The sequence below is a fragment of the Podarcis bocagei genome (assembly GCF_964188305.1).
Source record: "Podarcis bocagei genome assembly, chromosome: 15".
Lineage (NCBI taxonomy): Eukaryota > Metazoa > Chordata > Lepidosauria > Squamata > Lacertidae > Podarcis > Podarcis bocagei.
The window spans coordinates 23549737-23563442 of NC_138141.1; the positions used below are offsets into that span (position 1 = coordinate 23549737).

Genomic DNA, 13706 nt, shown 5'->3' on the forward strand with positions numbered 1-13706 from the left:
CCACTTCCCAACAGTACAGATTAGGCAAAAGAAAAAGAGTCCCAAGGCCAAACAGGAACTCACCCAAACATTCCTACTCAGCCCCCAAACAAGCAACTAGTAAAGGTCATACAGCAAAAACAGGTTAAGAGGTCGCTTTGAAGATACGAGTGATGAGTTTGGGGAGGAGTCTGCTTATAAAGTCTAGCTTCATTCCTGTCTTGATTGGCCCCTTAGCCCACCTGACCGTATTCCAGCTCATCGGGGGGGGGGGCGGGACGGGACAATTCTGAGTCATCTTTCAGGGGTGTTGGAATGTGGCAGATTCACCCCCATGCAAGAATGGGAGCATCAATTTCCCAATAGGCACATTTCTGCATGCAATTTTGCATAATATACACATTTTTTCAAAGCAATTTCCCCCAATGTATTGAATCTTTGTATGCTATTTTTAACTAATTAATGCATTTTTATGCACTGTTTACCCTAGTGTATGTTATATTTGAGTACATTACTTGACTGGAAAACTGTGTTGCAAAATTGGCAGTGAGGCTCTCAAAGGAGGGTTCTGTTTTGGTTCGTGGATTGTTTCAGAAAGTATGAATTGCATGGGTTTCTCTGTAAAGGAGGAGTAAAATCAAATTTCTTCCCAATACCTATCCAGACCTTCCCTCTTAATTTTCAGCTTTCTTTCTCCCCACCCCCATCCATTTTTTTTTAAAAAAAGATAACACAGCATCACATCTCTAACTTTTTCTTGTGCAGATATAAAGTGTGCAGGCATCATTCTACCCAGCTGGGTACCAAAAAGTTAAGCTGCTTTCACTCTGTTCCTTTGCCACAGAATGTCTGTCTTTGGGACCACACTGAAAACCTCTGAATTTCCGTTTTCATCTCCTCTTTTGATCCTCTCCCACTGCACCAGAGTCAACTTTTCCAGGGAGACAAGGGGCTGCAATAGTAAAGGAGATCCTAGAAACCTTGGAACTCCATTGCAAGCATAAAAGATAAGAGCATAAGAGGAGCCTGCTGGATCAGGCCAATGGTCCATCTAGTCCAGCATCCTGTTCTCACAGTGGTCAACCCACAAGCAGGACCTGAGTGCAACAGCACTCTCCCCCCTTTGAGATAGAGATAGAGAGTTTAGCCTGGCTCTCATTGGACTGAATCTGTGTGCATCGCCTAAGAGACGGCTGGCATTGTCAAACTCAAGGAATGCTGACCACTTGTTGGAAGGATGATGATGATGATGATACCCCGCCCTTCTGGCTGGGCTTCCCCAGTCACTCTGGGCGGCTTCCCACAAAATATTAAAATACAGTAATGCATCAAACATTAAAAGCTTCCCTAAACAGGGCTGCCTTCAGATGTCTTCTAAAAGTCTGGGAGTTGTTCTCTTTGACATCTGGTGGGAGGGCGTTCCACAGGACGGGTGCCACTACCGAGAAGGCCCTCTGCTTGGTTCCCTGTAACTTGGCTTCTCTCAGTGAGGGAACCGCCAGAAGGCCCTCGGCGCTTCTGTATGAAACTGAATCCAGCTTCATACAGCAACTCTCCCTTCCTGTAGTTTCCAGGAGAAAAAACAACATCCTTTTCTCTATCCACTTTCTCCCTGCCATGCATAATTGTATAGATTTGTATCATGTCACTCCTTACTCACCTTTTCTCTATACCTGTCCTCAGACTGCAGTCACTCCGTTCCCTTGATCATTTGGGTTGCCTTTTGCTGAACCTTTTCTGACTCTACAGCATCCTTTTCTGAGGTTTGATCTCTCTGGGGCTATTGATTCCATCTAGGAATTCAGCTGGATATTGTAATACTGGTGTGGACAGGCATTTAATGTTCTCTTTAGCAAGCGGAAGGCTGAACAAGCTTCTAACTGTATGTGACAGCTGTGTTTTGTTTTGCTTTGCTTAATTTGAAACATTGGTTGTCTGCTTTAGAGAATTCGGATCTTAGCAGGATGGGATTTGAGAAATGAATTGTTAACTGCTTCATGGTTCGTGAGCCATCGTTATTGAGCAGTGTGCCCAGGCACCCAGAACCCTTAGCCTGTTCTTTGTCATATCATCACCATCATCAAATTTATTGCCAGCCCTTCACCGGCACATCCCAGGGCAAATTGCAACAATGTGAAAATCAGAATTCAAAACAGTTAAAACAGACCAGCTTCGCAGGAATAGGGTGGGCCCTGAAGACACATATCTCTTAGGAGTCGAAGGCCAGATAAAGAGGTGCCTCCAGAGCATTCGCTGAAAGCTGTATAGTGAAGATGGCAGATACACCTCTGTGGAAAGGAACTTTCATGATTTAGGGGCTGTTGCAGAGAAGGCCCTCTCCTGGGCCATCACCACCTGAAGCCTCTGAGGGTGGAGGAAGTACCAAGAGCACCCCTTCTGCTGATCTTGGCACCCAGTAGGGTCTGTAGAAAAGGAGGCAGTTACTTAAATATTAATATCAAAGAGGTTCAGTAAACACCCCCAAAGAGGAGATCACAAGTGACCAAAAAGGTTGTATCTGAGGAGACATCTTTTGTAATCATGCAAGGCTGGGAGGACTATGAGGATGAGGAGGCTGGAAGGGATCCCAAGGGTCATCTAGTCCAACCCCCTGCAATGCAGGAATCTCAACTAAAGCATCCATGACAAATGACCACCCAACCTCTGCTTAAGAACCTCCAGTGAGGTCTAAAAGCACGACTTCTGAGGCGTACCTGCTACTCACTGCCTCTGAGGAAAATTAGTACGCTGGCATTCTAACAACAGGTGAGTGGTCCTTCCAACCTGTCAAAGTTGTGTCATGTGAGAAGGGTGGGGGAGATAGTGACTTGGTTCAATCCAGCTTTCTGCAGGATTCAGGTGTGTATGAGAGTTTTCCACAGGGAAGCCTCTCATGCACCCAAACCAAGACTTGGTTCAGTCCAGCTTACTGCAGGAGTCAGCTGCATGGGCAGCAAATCCTGTCACATCAAATCACAGGTGGCCATGTTTTTGGGGAAATGGTCTCATGGGCCTAATGGAGAGGTTTGGTGGGCTCAGTCTAGCCTGTGAGCCAGAGGTTCCCAACTTCTGTTCTACATAGACAAATCCATTGCCATCTTCACTTCACTTCAGCTCCTAATTCCACTGGACGCTTTCACCTTGAAATACTAAGTCTCTTCTCTCTCACACACACACCCATCACTTTCCTTTTTCCTTTTTCCTGTGGAGGTTGTTCAAGCTCTGTTGTTATGACAACTTAGCCCCTTCTCCTGGCCTTTTCTCCTCAGCTACCTGCGAGACAAAGGGTGACAAAGCGTTCAGCTAAATTTCCCTCTTTACATGTGTGACAAAAACCAACACACAAACCCACAACACCATCCCCACCCACTGAAAACTTTTGACTCCTTCACACACACATACCTCACATGCACACAAAGATGGTTTCTTCTTAGTGCTTGATACTCTGAAGCATAATTGAAAGCCCTCAGCTTTTGTGAGGGACCAATGAAGGCTTCTTGAATAGAAGGTACTTCCTGCAAAGTGCTTATATTCTTATCTATAAAGAGTGAGTTAAGGCAGGGGACAACTGCCAGGCAGCTGCTTTGTAAGAAGAAAGAAGGCAAGTGTGGAAGATTTCCAAATAAGTTTGGAAGGGGGCATAATAGACATGCCAGGGAGGTAAATGGGTTTAAGATAAGGTTCTCCATGTCAGGTTAGACCCATGGAGAGAGAAATTCAAGGTGCTCTTCTCCTCTTTCCTGGTGGCAGAAATCACAGGATCATAGATCTATACCAAGTGCAATTGACATTTCTTCAATAATATTGAGGTAGACTTTGAACCAAGTGCTTCACTGGTGTTCTTCAGAATAATAAGAAGTGGACAAAAAGGCATAGTTGAGTGGTAGAACATCTGTTTTGCATGCAGAAGGTCCCAGTTTCAATCCTCAGCATCTTTTCTTTTTAAGTTAGTTTTTATTGAAGTTTTTCTTGTGTTACAAAATAAACAAGGGAAAGTACATATATCATCTCCACTTTTGATTCATAGAGTCTTTTTCACAGTTCGTTAATGTTCAGTATGATACACTAATGTCATGGACATCTTACAGTTGGGGAAAGAGAAGGGAGAAAGAAAAAGAGCGAGGAAGAGATGGGGTATTGTTCTATTGTTCTATTAATCCCCGCCATCTTCAGGTAGGAGTGGAATGAGACCCCCTGCCTGAAACCCTGGAGACCATCTGCCAATTGTCTGATTCAGCTTGAGGCAGCACCCTCTTCCAGATTGCAGAGGTTGGCAGTCAGCCACCTTTGGTGCCATCACAGATGTACAGGCACAAACACAGACTCTAACCATTCATCAATAAAGATGGCATCACCAAAACATATGCGGTTTCAACACAGTGTTATATTCAGGCACAGTAATCCCAGCTGCGTACACACCCCTTTAGGAGAACCTAGCCTGCATACTCTCCTCTCCCCCTGGACTATGAAAAGTCCCTGTTGCAAGTCTGGATTAAGAGCCCTACCCAGAGTTTTGTATAGAGTCCTATTCTCAGGCTGGGTAAGATTAGAGATGGGCTGACTCACTTCTGATTGACCGTAGAAATAGCTTGCTACATTTTTAAAACCAATCTGAGGTTCATAAATCATCTGGCCAGAGTCCCCAAGACTCTCCCACTTTTTAATTTCCATATAGTGTGCCCTTATGGGGCAGCAAAAATGGCAAGAGGTCATATTGCCCTTGTTCCCTTTCTTATTGCATTTGATGCGTTGCCACTTAAATTGGGTACGGTCTTGGAAAACAGGTTGGGAGACTGGGGGGCTGGGTTGGTTGGAGGAATCTTGAGAATGATGATGATTTATTAGACTTGTTAGTCACTTGTCCACAGAGGTCCCAGCATGTTTAAAAACAGAAATACCTTCATTCAAAAACACAAGTAACTGGCATTTCCATCGATTGCCATTTGTTCCAGTTTAGCATTGAATAGTGGGGTTTCTGTGGGGGGACAGACGCTCAGACCTGTGCCTAGAAAGCCTAAAGGGGCTTGCAAAGCTCATGCCTTCCTATAAGTTTTTATAAGCCCTTGAGTTTGTATTGAATCTAAAGCTTGGAGAACTCCACTGACATTCCTAGTTAAGATACAAATACCTGTGAGGCACCTGAACTAAAAGTGCAGCAGTCAACAAGGGGTGCCATCTTTAAACATGGCCTGCACACAACACTGACATTGTGTCAAAATATTTTTGCAGAGGGTGCAAAGATACCTGCAGAAACCCTGGAAATCATAGGGTTTCCCATGTCACCATTTGAAAAGCTCTGTTCTAGAGATATAATACACAGAGAGAAAGGAATGAGAATGCAAATGATGTGGGAGCTCTTGGGTGACTTCTTGGGCTGCATCAATAGGAGTATAGCATCTAGGTCAAGGGAAGTAATACTGCCACTGTATTCTGCTCTGGTCAGACCTCACCTGGAGTACTGTGTCCAGTTCTGGACACCACAATTCAAGAAGGACACTGACAAACTGGAACGTGTCCAGAGGAGGGCAACCAAAATGGTCAAAGGCCTGGAAACGATGCCTTATGAGGAACGGCTAAGGGAGCTGGGCATGTTTAGCCTGGAGAAGAGGAGGTTAAGGGGTGATATGATAGCCATGTTCAAATATATAAAAGGATGTCACATAGAGGAGGGAGAAAGGTTGCTTTCTGCTGCTCCAGAGAAGCGGACACGGAGCAATGGATCCAAACTACAAGAAAGAAGATTCCACCTAAACATTAGGAAGAACTTCCTGACAGTAAGAGCTGTTTGACAGTGGAATTTGCTGCCAAGGAGTGTGGTGGAGTCTCCTACTTTGGAGGTCTTTAAGCAGAGGCTTGACAACCATATGTCAGGAGTGCTCTGATGGTGTTTCCTGCTTGGCAGGGGGTTGGACTCGATGGCCCTTGTGGTCTATTCCAACTCTATGATTCTATGATTCTATGATTCTATGATTCTATGAAGTCACCACCTCACACTCTCAGGAGCTGTGTCCTTGCGAAGGAGGGATTTGGTCTGAAACCTCTGCAGCATCTACGATTTTTCTGTTAGAGAGATGTCATCATCCCTATTATGAGAAAGGGCAGAGAAGGCTGGATATCTTAATAGGGAAAATTGAGAGTAACTCTCTGGAGTCTTGGCTCTCTGTACCATCCTCAAGCCACTACATTATGCATTCATGGTTTTTTAAATATAATAAAAAGGCTGAAAGTAACCATTATGATAATGTCCAGGTCTCTTGACAACGCAGAACCGTAGTCTTTTCTTCAAGGATTTCTCAATAATGTATGCTGAGAATGCAATAACTTTTTTTTCCAGAAAGATTTGAAATAACACAGAGGCTGCCATGTCCCTGTATAAACTATTCTGACTTCATTACTTTTGTTTTCAATTTGGCTTTGTTCCCTCTTGAAGAGATGTGGACAATTATGAGCAATCGGTAGAGAAGAACTACGATGCCCGGTAGTTTCACTTAATTAAATTGTTACAGCAGGCAAAGAGGTTGACCACTAGGGATGGAGGAGAAATTTCGTTTAAAAGCTATCAAATCCACACCTTCCAAAACAAAATGTGAACCAAATCACAGCTATCCTTCAAAAATGGCACTTATCTGAATTTTGTAATGCAGTGCTCCAACCAAGCTGTGTTTACAAAACTGCATTTGTTGGGGGAAATTGCTTGTAAAATTGTGCACATTGGTCAAAACTGTACATAAATATGTGTTTGTTAGGGGGTAAATAGCACTAAATTTGTGATTCACCATACCTTAAGCGAAAAACAACAACATACATTAAAAACAGCATTACGAGAGTGTAACATACAATGTGTGTGTGTGTGTGTGTGTGTGTGTGCCTAATGAAAGAAGAGGGGTTTTGCCTGAGGCCTAAAGATATGTAACAAGGGTGCCAAGTGAGCCTCATTAGGGACAGCATTCCACAAGTGGGGTGCAATCGCTGAAAAGTATGTTAGGTGCATCTGAATGCCCATTTTGCTACAGTCTGCTCACAATGTCCTTTTCATCACAATTTATCTTTCTTTTCACTTATCACAGGGCTGCAGATGGGGAAGGCGTTTGCATCTGCGAATGCTCCCTTGTAGAGAAACACCTTTCCTGAATGTGCTCATAATAGCTCAACAAAACAAGCATCCATGTGGCATAGTGATGTTGGAACAGGGAGAGCCAAGTTCAGATTGCTATTCAGCCATGAATCTCACTAGATGTCCTCAGGCCAATGGCCTGCAGCCTGACCTGCTTTGTTTACTCGAGGTTACCAGTAACTCTTTCTTCTCTCTCTCTCTCTCTCTCTCTCTCTCTCTCTCTCTCTCCTGCTGGCTGACTTCCCCCAGTGTGCCAGATCCTTCCAAAAGGGGTGGTTGGTGTTCTGGGACCATCTTCAAGTCCTGCTTCCAGCTCCATCATCAGCAATATCTGCGGAGAGAAAGAGGTGAGTGGTGTGAATCTTGCTCTCAGTACTGCAGTTTATGGACAGAGGTTTGCAATGCCCACATGCAGCGAAGCAACTGGAGATTAAGGGACAGGTCACAGCTCAGTGGTAGCACACTTATTTCGCATGCAGGAGTTCTCGGGATCAATATTTGTTATCTACAGTAATCTACAGCAGTCTCTCTCAAGCATCGTTCTTTAACCCTGGGTCCCTAGGTGCTGTCAGGCTACGAATTCTAAGATCCCTGACATTTGGCAAAGCCACCTGAGGACCCAAGGTAGAAGGACGCTGCTCTGAAGGGTCAGATAGCCAGGGAGGGAGGGGGGACCTCTCTGCCTGAGAACTTGGAAAGCCACTGGCAGTCAATTTGCACAGTACCAGGCAGAATTGACCCATTCTGATTCTTCACTCCAAACTGGCTTTGCAGATTAACACATATTCACCCCCCTTTTTGACATGATGGCCTTGAAGGGGTGGGGAGGGATTTTTTGTCACTGGTGGGAAAGTTCACAAAAAACTGGTCCCCAGATGCTGGTTTTCAGTGCATAGCAGAAATAAATCCATGTCTGATCTCCTGGCAATTATGTTAGCGCTTATGCAACTACACCTCCCCCTCCTTCTATCCTCAGTACTCCATTCCTCTTTTTTTTTGGAGTCTTACATCTAATACAAAATCCTCATGGTAGGTTTCCAACCAGTGCACTTGATTTAATGTTGGATAAGCCCCACACTCCCTGTGCTGACCAATCCCCATTCCCAGGGAACAGAACGGAGCTCTCATAATTCACCCGCTTAACTCCTAGTCGCATCTCTCTGCCATTTAGTGGACTCTGAAACGTGTCCCTTGCCACAAGGCTTTGGGAGTGATGGAAAGTCAACATGTCAATAGGAGGCATTCGCAAATAAATTGCAGTAATTCGCTGCCTTCGAGTTGCATGAGTCAGGAGGTGTGAGAGCTTTCTGTAGCCCAACCTTTCTCCAAAGTTTTTAAGTTGTGTAATGGATGCAGTTCTGCCTAACCTCAGCAAGGGCAGTGTAGATGCCAGAGAGGTATGTAAAAAGTACAAAACATGGCCACAGAATTCACTTTCCAGCTTCCGTGCTTCTAAAAAGCAAGTTACTGTCCTTTATTGTGGTTGTGCCAAGACCATATATTTAAAGCACATGATATCCCCCAGAGAATATTGGGGAATGTAGTTTAACCCCACAGAGTTACAGTTCCCATGATTCTTTGAGGGAAGCCATGTTCTTTATAAATGGATGGTATGTACAATGCCATAAATACAAATAATTAAATAAAATCATTTTTGTCTCACCCTTCCTTCCTAAGAAGATCAGAACTGAATAAATTAAAAAGAGCTCATATAAATTGCAGCATGGCATCCAAAATACCTAGGAGAGCTCAAAAGCCTGGTTTTTTAAAAAACCAAAAAAGCAGTGAGGGAGCCATACAAATTTCCTGCAGGTGGGAGTGCCAGAAGCCCAGGGGTCAATACAGAAAAGTTGCTGTCATGTTTGGCAACCCTACAAATACCTGAGAGGACAGCAAGATGGGTGCCTTGTGGAAGATCTTGATTCTCAGGCAGGGGTATGTGAACAAAAGTCATCCTTTGGGTGACCTGAACCCAAACTGTTCAGGGCTTTATAGATTAAAAACAATACTTTGAGCTGTATTTGGAAAGGAATAGGTGGGCAGTGGGGTTGGGGAGGGGGATAACATGAACCTTGCATCACACCTTCATGAGGGTGACAAAAAAACAAGCTTGAAGTCTTCCCCATCTCGTCTCACTGGGGTATTTTCTTTCAAGTCACTTTGTTAAAATTCATATGTGCTTCAGTGTCTATTTTCAAAAACATCCTTAGTTTCCTTTCACCAGGATTAGCCCAAGACGTGTTGGCACCTGAGGTGAACCACAAAATGGCACCCACACACATCAGGGAAGAAAGATCTACATCTGTGATATTTAATCTGTGATATTTTACTGTATTTTTGGAAGCCACCCAAAGTGGCTGGGGAAACCCAGCCAGATGGGCGGGGTACAAATAATAAATTATTATTATTATTATTATCAGGAAAAGGGGGGCGGGCATAAATATATACATTTTGATCTACTGCCCCTATGGATCTTGCCACCTGAGGCAGCCACCTCACCTTGCCTCATGTGTGGGCTGGCAATGCCTCTACCTATTCTCCATGTTATCCTTACCCAGGTGCACCTATCACCTTTTGATGCCCTTATTAGAGGCTAGAAAAATATCTGTCATTATAATGGGCCTATAAAGAAACAAGGGAAGAGATGTCAACCATATTTGGAGGTTATTTAGTCCTCTGTTCTTGAAACTTTGCACCAGTCATGTCCCACAGAGCAAATTTTGAGCTGGAACATTGGTTAGTGGGAGTGTACTTTCCTGGTTGAGTCTCTGACACCTTCAGTTAAAAAGGGGTCTAAGGCAGTAGAGCTAGAAACTTCCTGGCCCGAGTTGGCACTTCTGGGCTAAGAGCTCCAATGGTCTGATGACCCAGAACCATGTTTCCTAATCCATTTCCAACAGCACAGCAGCTAATTTGCAGAATCTGCCATATCTTTGGTTCAGTAAAGGGACTTTCAGAAGGTCAGAACTTATGAGATCAGCCTGTAGCTTGGAGCTTTAAAAGAATCTGGCACCCATTGCAAAAGAAGCTGATTTTCAGTTCCATTGAGACCATGTGTCAGAGCTGCTTCCAGATCCTAGCTCACAGAGGATCACGCTAGCCAGCGGTCATTAAGTAAAAGTCTTTATTGAATTACAGTTTCCATTCTCACGCTGCTGTCTGCAACTCTACGTCTACTAGCTAGATCGGCGAGGCTCCGTCTGAGTCTCCGCCCCGTGCGCACCAACTTAATATCCTAGCCTTGCTCCACCTTTTCCTCCTGACTGTCCTCCTCTGGGTCCCTCTACCCCCCGGGGCTTCTTCCTTCCGGGATTCTTCTGACGCTGACCCGGACCCTTCTGCCTCCTTGCGCCGGGCTTTAGGACCTGGTTCCCTTTCGGGGCTGCTCACTGCGCCGCCTTCCTCTGCATTTGAACTTGGCGCGCGCGCCCAACCTTCCACTTTCCTCTTAACCGTTTCTTCGCTCCCCGATGGAGGTGTGGCCACTCCTGACTCCTGCCCTCCCTCCTGTGGTGAGCTGCCAGCGCTTCCCCCCTGGCTCCTTTCCTCTTCCCTGCTTCCTGGCGGTGACGCTGGTCCCGATTTCCAGCTGCTCCCCCCTGAGTCTCCTCTGGCTCTATCTTCCTGGGGTGCCTCCCTAGACTCCCCCCTTGCCCTGGCCACTGGTGCTCCTTTCTGTGAATCCTCTGATTCACTGGAAAGACTGGGAGATCTCGGGTCGTCGTCATCACTCATCCTTTCCTCTGTCTCCTCCCCTTCGCTCTCTGTTTCCTCCCTTGCCCGTGCCTCTGCACCTAAACCCCTGACATCCATCCCCCCCTCGAAGCCCCCCAGTCCCCCCTCCCCTCCTTCCGGTGCTGGAGCTGGGGGCTGCTGTTGCAAAGGGACGAACGTCGGATATCGGTCGCTTCCCGTGGCAGGCCTCCATCGGAACTCTTCCGGGTCTTCCTCTCTGCTCTCGTTGACGACAGTCACCTCCTCTTCCATCTCTGTGCCGCCGTGCTCGAAACCCGGGTCGTCCCCGAAAATGTCCATGTCCGTCTCTCCCGCACTTCCTCCAGGCGGCGTTGCTCGGCCGGAACAGTCCAGCCACTTCCTGCGGAACTGCTCCTCCGGCCTATCGTCCCACCAATACGAGGGTTCTGAGACAGATCCCGAGGGTGACCCCTCCGGGGAACGGACGTCTCGTGTTGGTTCCTCGTCCGAGTCGAACCCCCTGAACGTGCTGTCCGAAAGCGTGGGCGTGAAAAGCCAGTCGTCGAAAAAGTCTGCTGGCATAGGTCTATGTGGGAAGAGGGCATGAAACTCGTCTTTGAGCAGAGGTTCGTCCAAAGCGTAGCCCGGCACCCAGCTGTTCGCACTGGCCGGGGTGCCCTCCCTGGCGAGAAAGTATTCTACTCCCTCTTCCCCCCATCTGGAGTCCAAAATCTCCGTGACTTCGTTGATGCGCTCCTCCTGTGCCACTCCCGCGTGCCCCGTTCCTTCTCTGAGCGGACTCGGCGCCGTTCCGGGTTCCTGGAACCTGTGCGGTGCCTTGTAGGGAGTGAGCACCGATCTGTGGAACACCGGATGCATTCTGGAACCCTCCGGAAGCGCCAGCCTGAAAGCCACCGGGTTGACCTGCTCTTCGACTTGGTATGGCCCCAGTTGTTTATGCCCTAGTTTCTTCTTGGCCAACGACCTGGCCGGCACTGCGTGGGCTGCTAACCAGACCCAGTCTCCCACGTGGAGCTCTTCGCCAACCCTTCTGTGTTTGTCCGCTTGTACCTTGTATGCGTGTTTAGCCAGCTCCAGGTGGCGCCGCAGCTGATCGTGGACTTCCTGCAGTTCCGACGCGAACGCATCTGCTGACTGCGGCTCCCCTTCTCCCCTGCATTCCAGTCCCGGGAAGGTTCTAGGGTGCCGCCCGTTGTTGGCGAAGAACGGCGTGACGCCCGTGGATACGTGCTTCGTGTTGTTGTAGGCAAACTCTGCAAGCGGCAGGTAATCCACCCACGTCGCAGGCTGTTGGTTTGCATAACATCTCAGGTACTGCTGCATGATGGCATTGGCTCGCTCCGCTTGCCCGTTGGTCTGCGGGTGTCTCGCCGACGCCAGATTGATCTTGACGTTTAGGAAGCCCATCAGCTTCTGCCAGAAGTTCGAGATGAACTGCCGCCCGCGGTCGGACAGAATAGACCGTGGCAGACCGTGAACCTTGAACACGTGGTCTATGAACAGTTTGGCGGTTTGCTCTGCCGTGGCCACCTTAGCACACGGAATGAAATGCGCCATCTTGGAGAACAGGTCCACAACCACCAACACTGCCGTCTTGCCCCTTGAGCTGGGCAGATCCGTGACAAAGTCCAGAGCCACCCTTTCCCAAGGTTCGACCGGAGTTTGCAGCGGCTCCAACAGTCCAGCCGGCGGTTTGTGCACCGGCTTTGCCCTCTGGCAGGTGTCACACCTCGCCACGTAGTCTGCGACCTCCCCTCTCATTCCAGGCCACCAGAAATCCCTGGCTACTAATTCCACCGTCTTCTCCTTGCCAAAGTGCCCGGCCGTGGGTGCGTCGTGCAGCTGCTGTAGCACCTTGGCTCGAAGTTCGTCACCCGGCACGTAGATGGCCCCTTTACGGATGAGCAATCCATCTCGTAGCTGGAAACCGTCGGCCGCTGCCTTGCCCCTTTGCACCTCTGCCATCTTTGCTCGTGCGAAGGAGTCCCCCTGCAACGCTCGCCGCACCGCCTCTAGGTCCACGGTCGCCGCGGCGCACGCCCACACTGTCGGTGCAAAGATGTGCATGGCGGCCGCTGGTGTTGCGTCCTCCAGATACTGTGGCTTGCGGGAGAGAGCGTCTGCCATGATGTTGGTGTCCCCCGGGACATACTCTATGCGGAAGTCGAAGTCCGCAAAGAACTCAGCCCAACGTATCTGCCTCTGGTTCAGGAACTGTGCCGTGCGCCAGTGTTCCAGATTCTTGTGGTCCGTGCAAACCTGCACCGTGTGCTTGGCGCCGATCAGAAAGTGCCTCCACGCCTTGAACGCTGCATGAATGGCCAGCAACTCCCTGTCCCATATGGTGTAGTTCTGCTCGGACTTGCTGAGCTTCCTGGAGTAAAACGCTCCCGGCCGCCACACGCCCTGCGGATCCTTCTGCAGCAGGACCGCCCCCACTGCTCTGTCCGAAGCGTCTGTCTCCACCCTCATCGGCATGCTGGGGTTGACATGAAGCAACTGCTCTTCCGACGCGAAGAGACGCTTGAGGGCCTGAAAGGACTGCTCCGCCTGCTCTGTCCAGATGAACTTCTTCTTCTTGGAGCTAAGGGTGTCAGTGATGGCCGCCGTCTGCATCGCGAAGCCCTTGATAAACTTGCGATAGAAGTTCGCAAAGCCGACAAACCGTTGGACCTCCTTCCGGTTGCGTGGGCTCTTCCAATCCAACACTGCTCGAACCTTGGCGCTGTCCATGGCGAGCCCCTTGTCAGACAGCTTGTAGCCCAGAAAATCCACCTCCGGCACGTCAAATTGGCACTTCTCCAGCTTGGCGTAGAGCCTGTGTTGCTTTAGCCTGCCCAGCACTTCCTTGACGTGCTTGTCATGTTCTTGTTGCGACTCCGAAAAGATCAGGATG

General features: G+C 48.1%; 1 protein-coding gene across 4 annotated transcripts in view; it reads left to right on the plus strand.

The window, feature by feature from the left end:
• Positions 1 to 13706, plus strand: part of GRIK4 (glutamate ionotropic receptor kainate type subunit 4) — a 498627-nt gene that overhangs the window by 323088 nt on the left and 161833 nt on the right. For all 4 annotated transcript variants that reach the window (XM_081172490.1, XM_081172492.1, XM_081172493.1 and 1 more), the window contains exon 4: positions 7343 to 7440. In XM_081172490.1, the coding sequence (XP_081028616.1) occupies positions 7343 to 7440 (98 nt within the window). The remainder of the gene's footprint in view (positions 1 to 7342; positions 7441 to 13706) is intronic.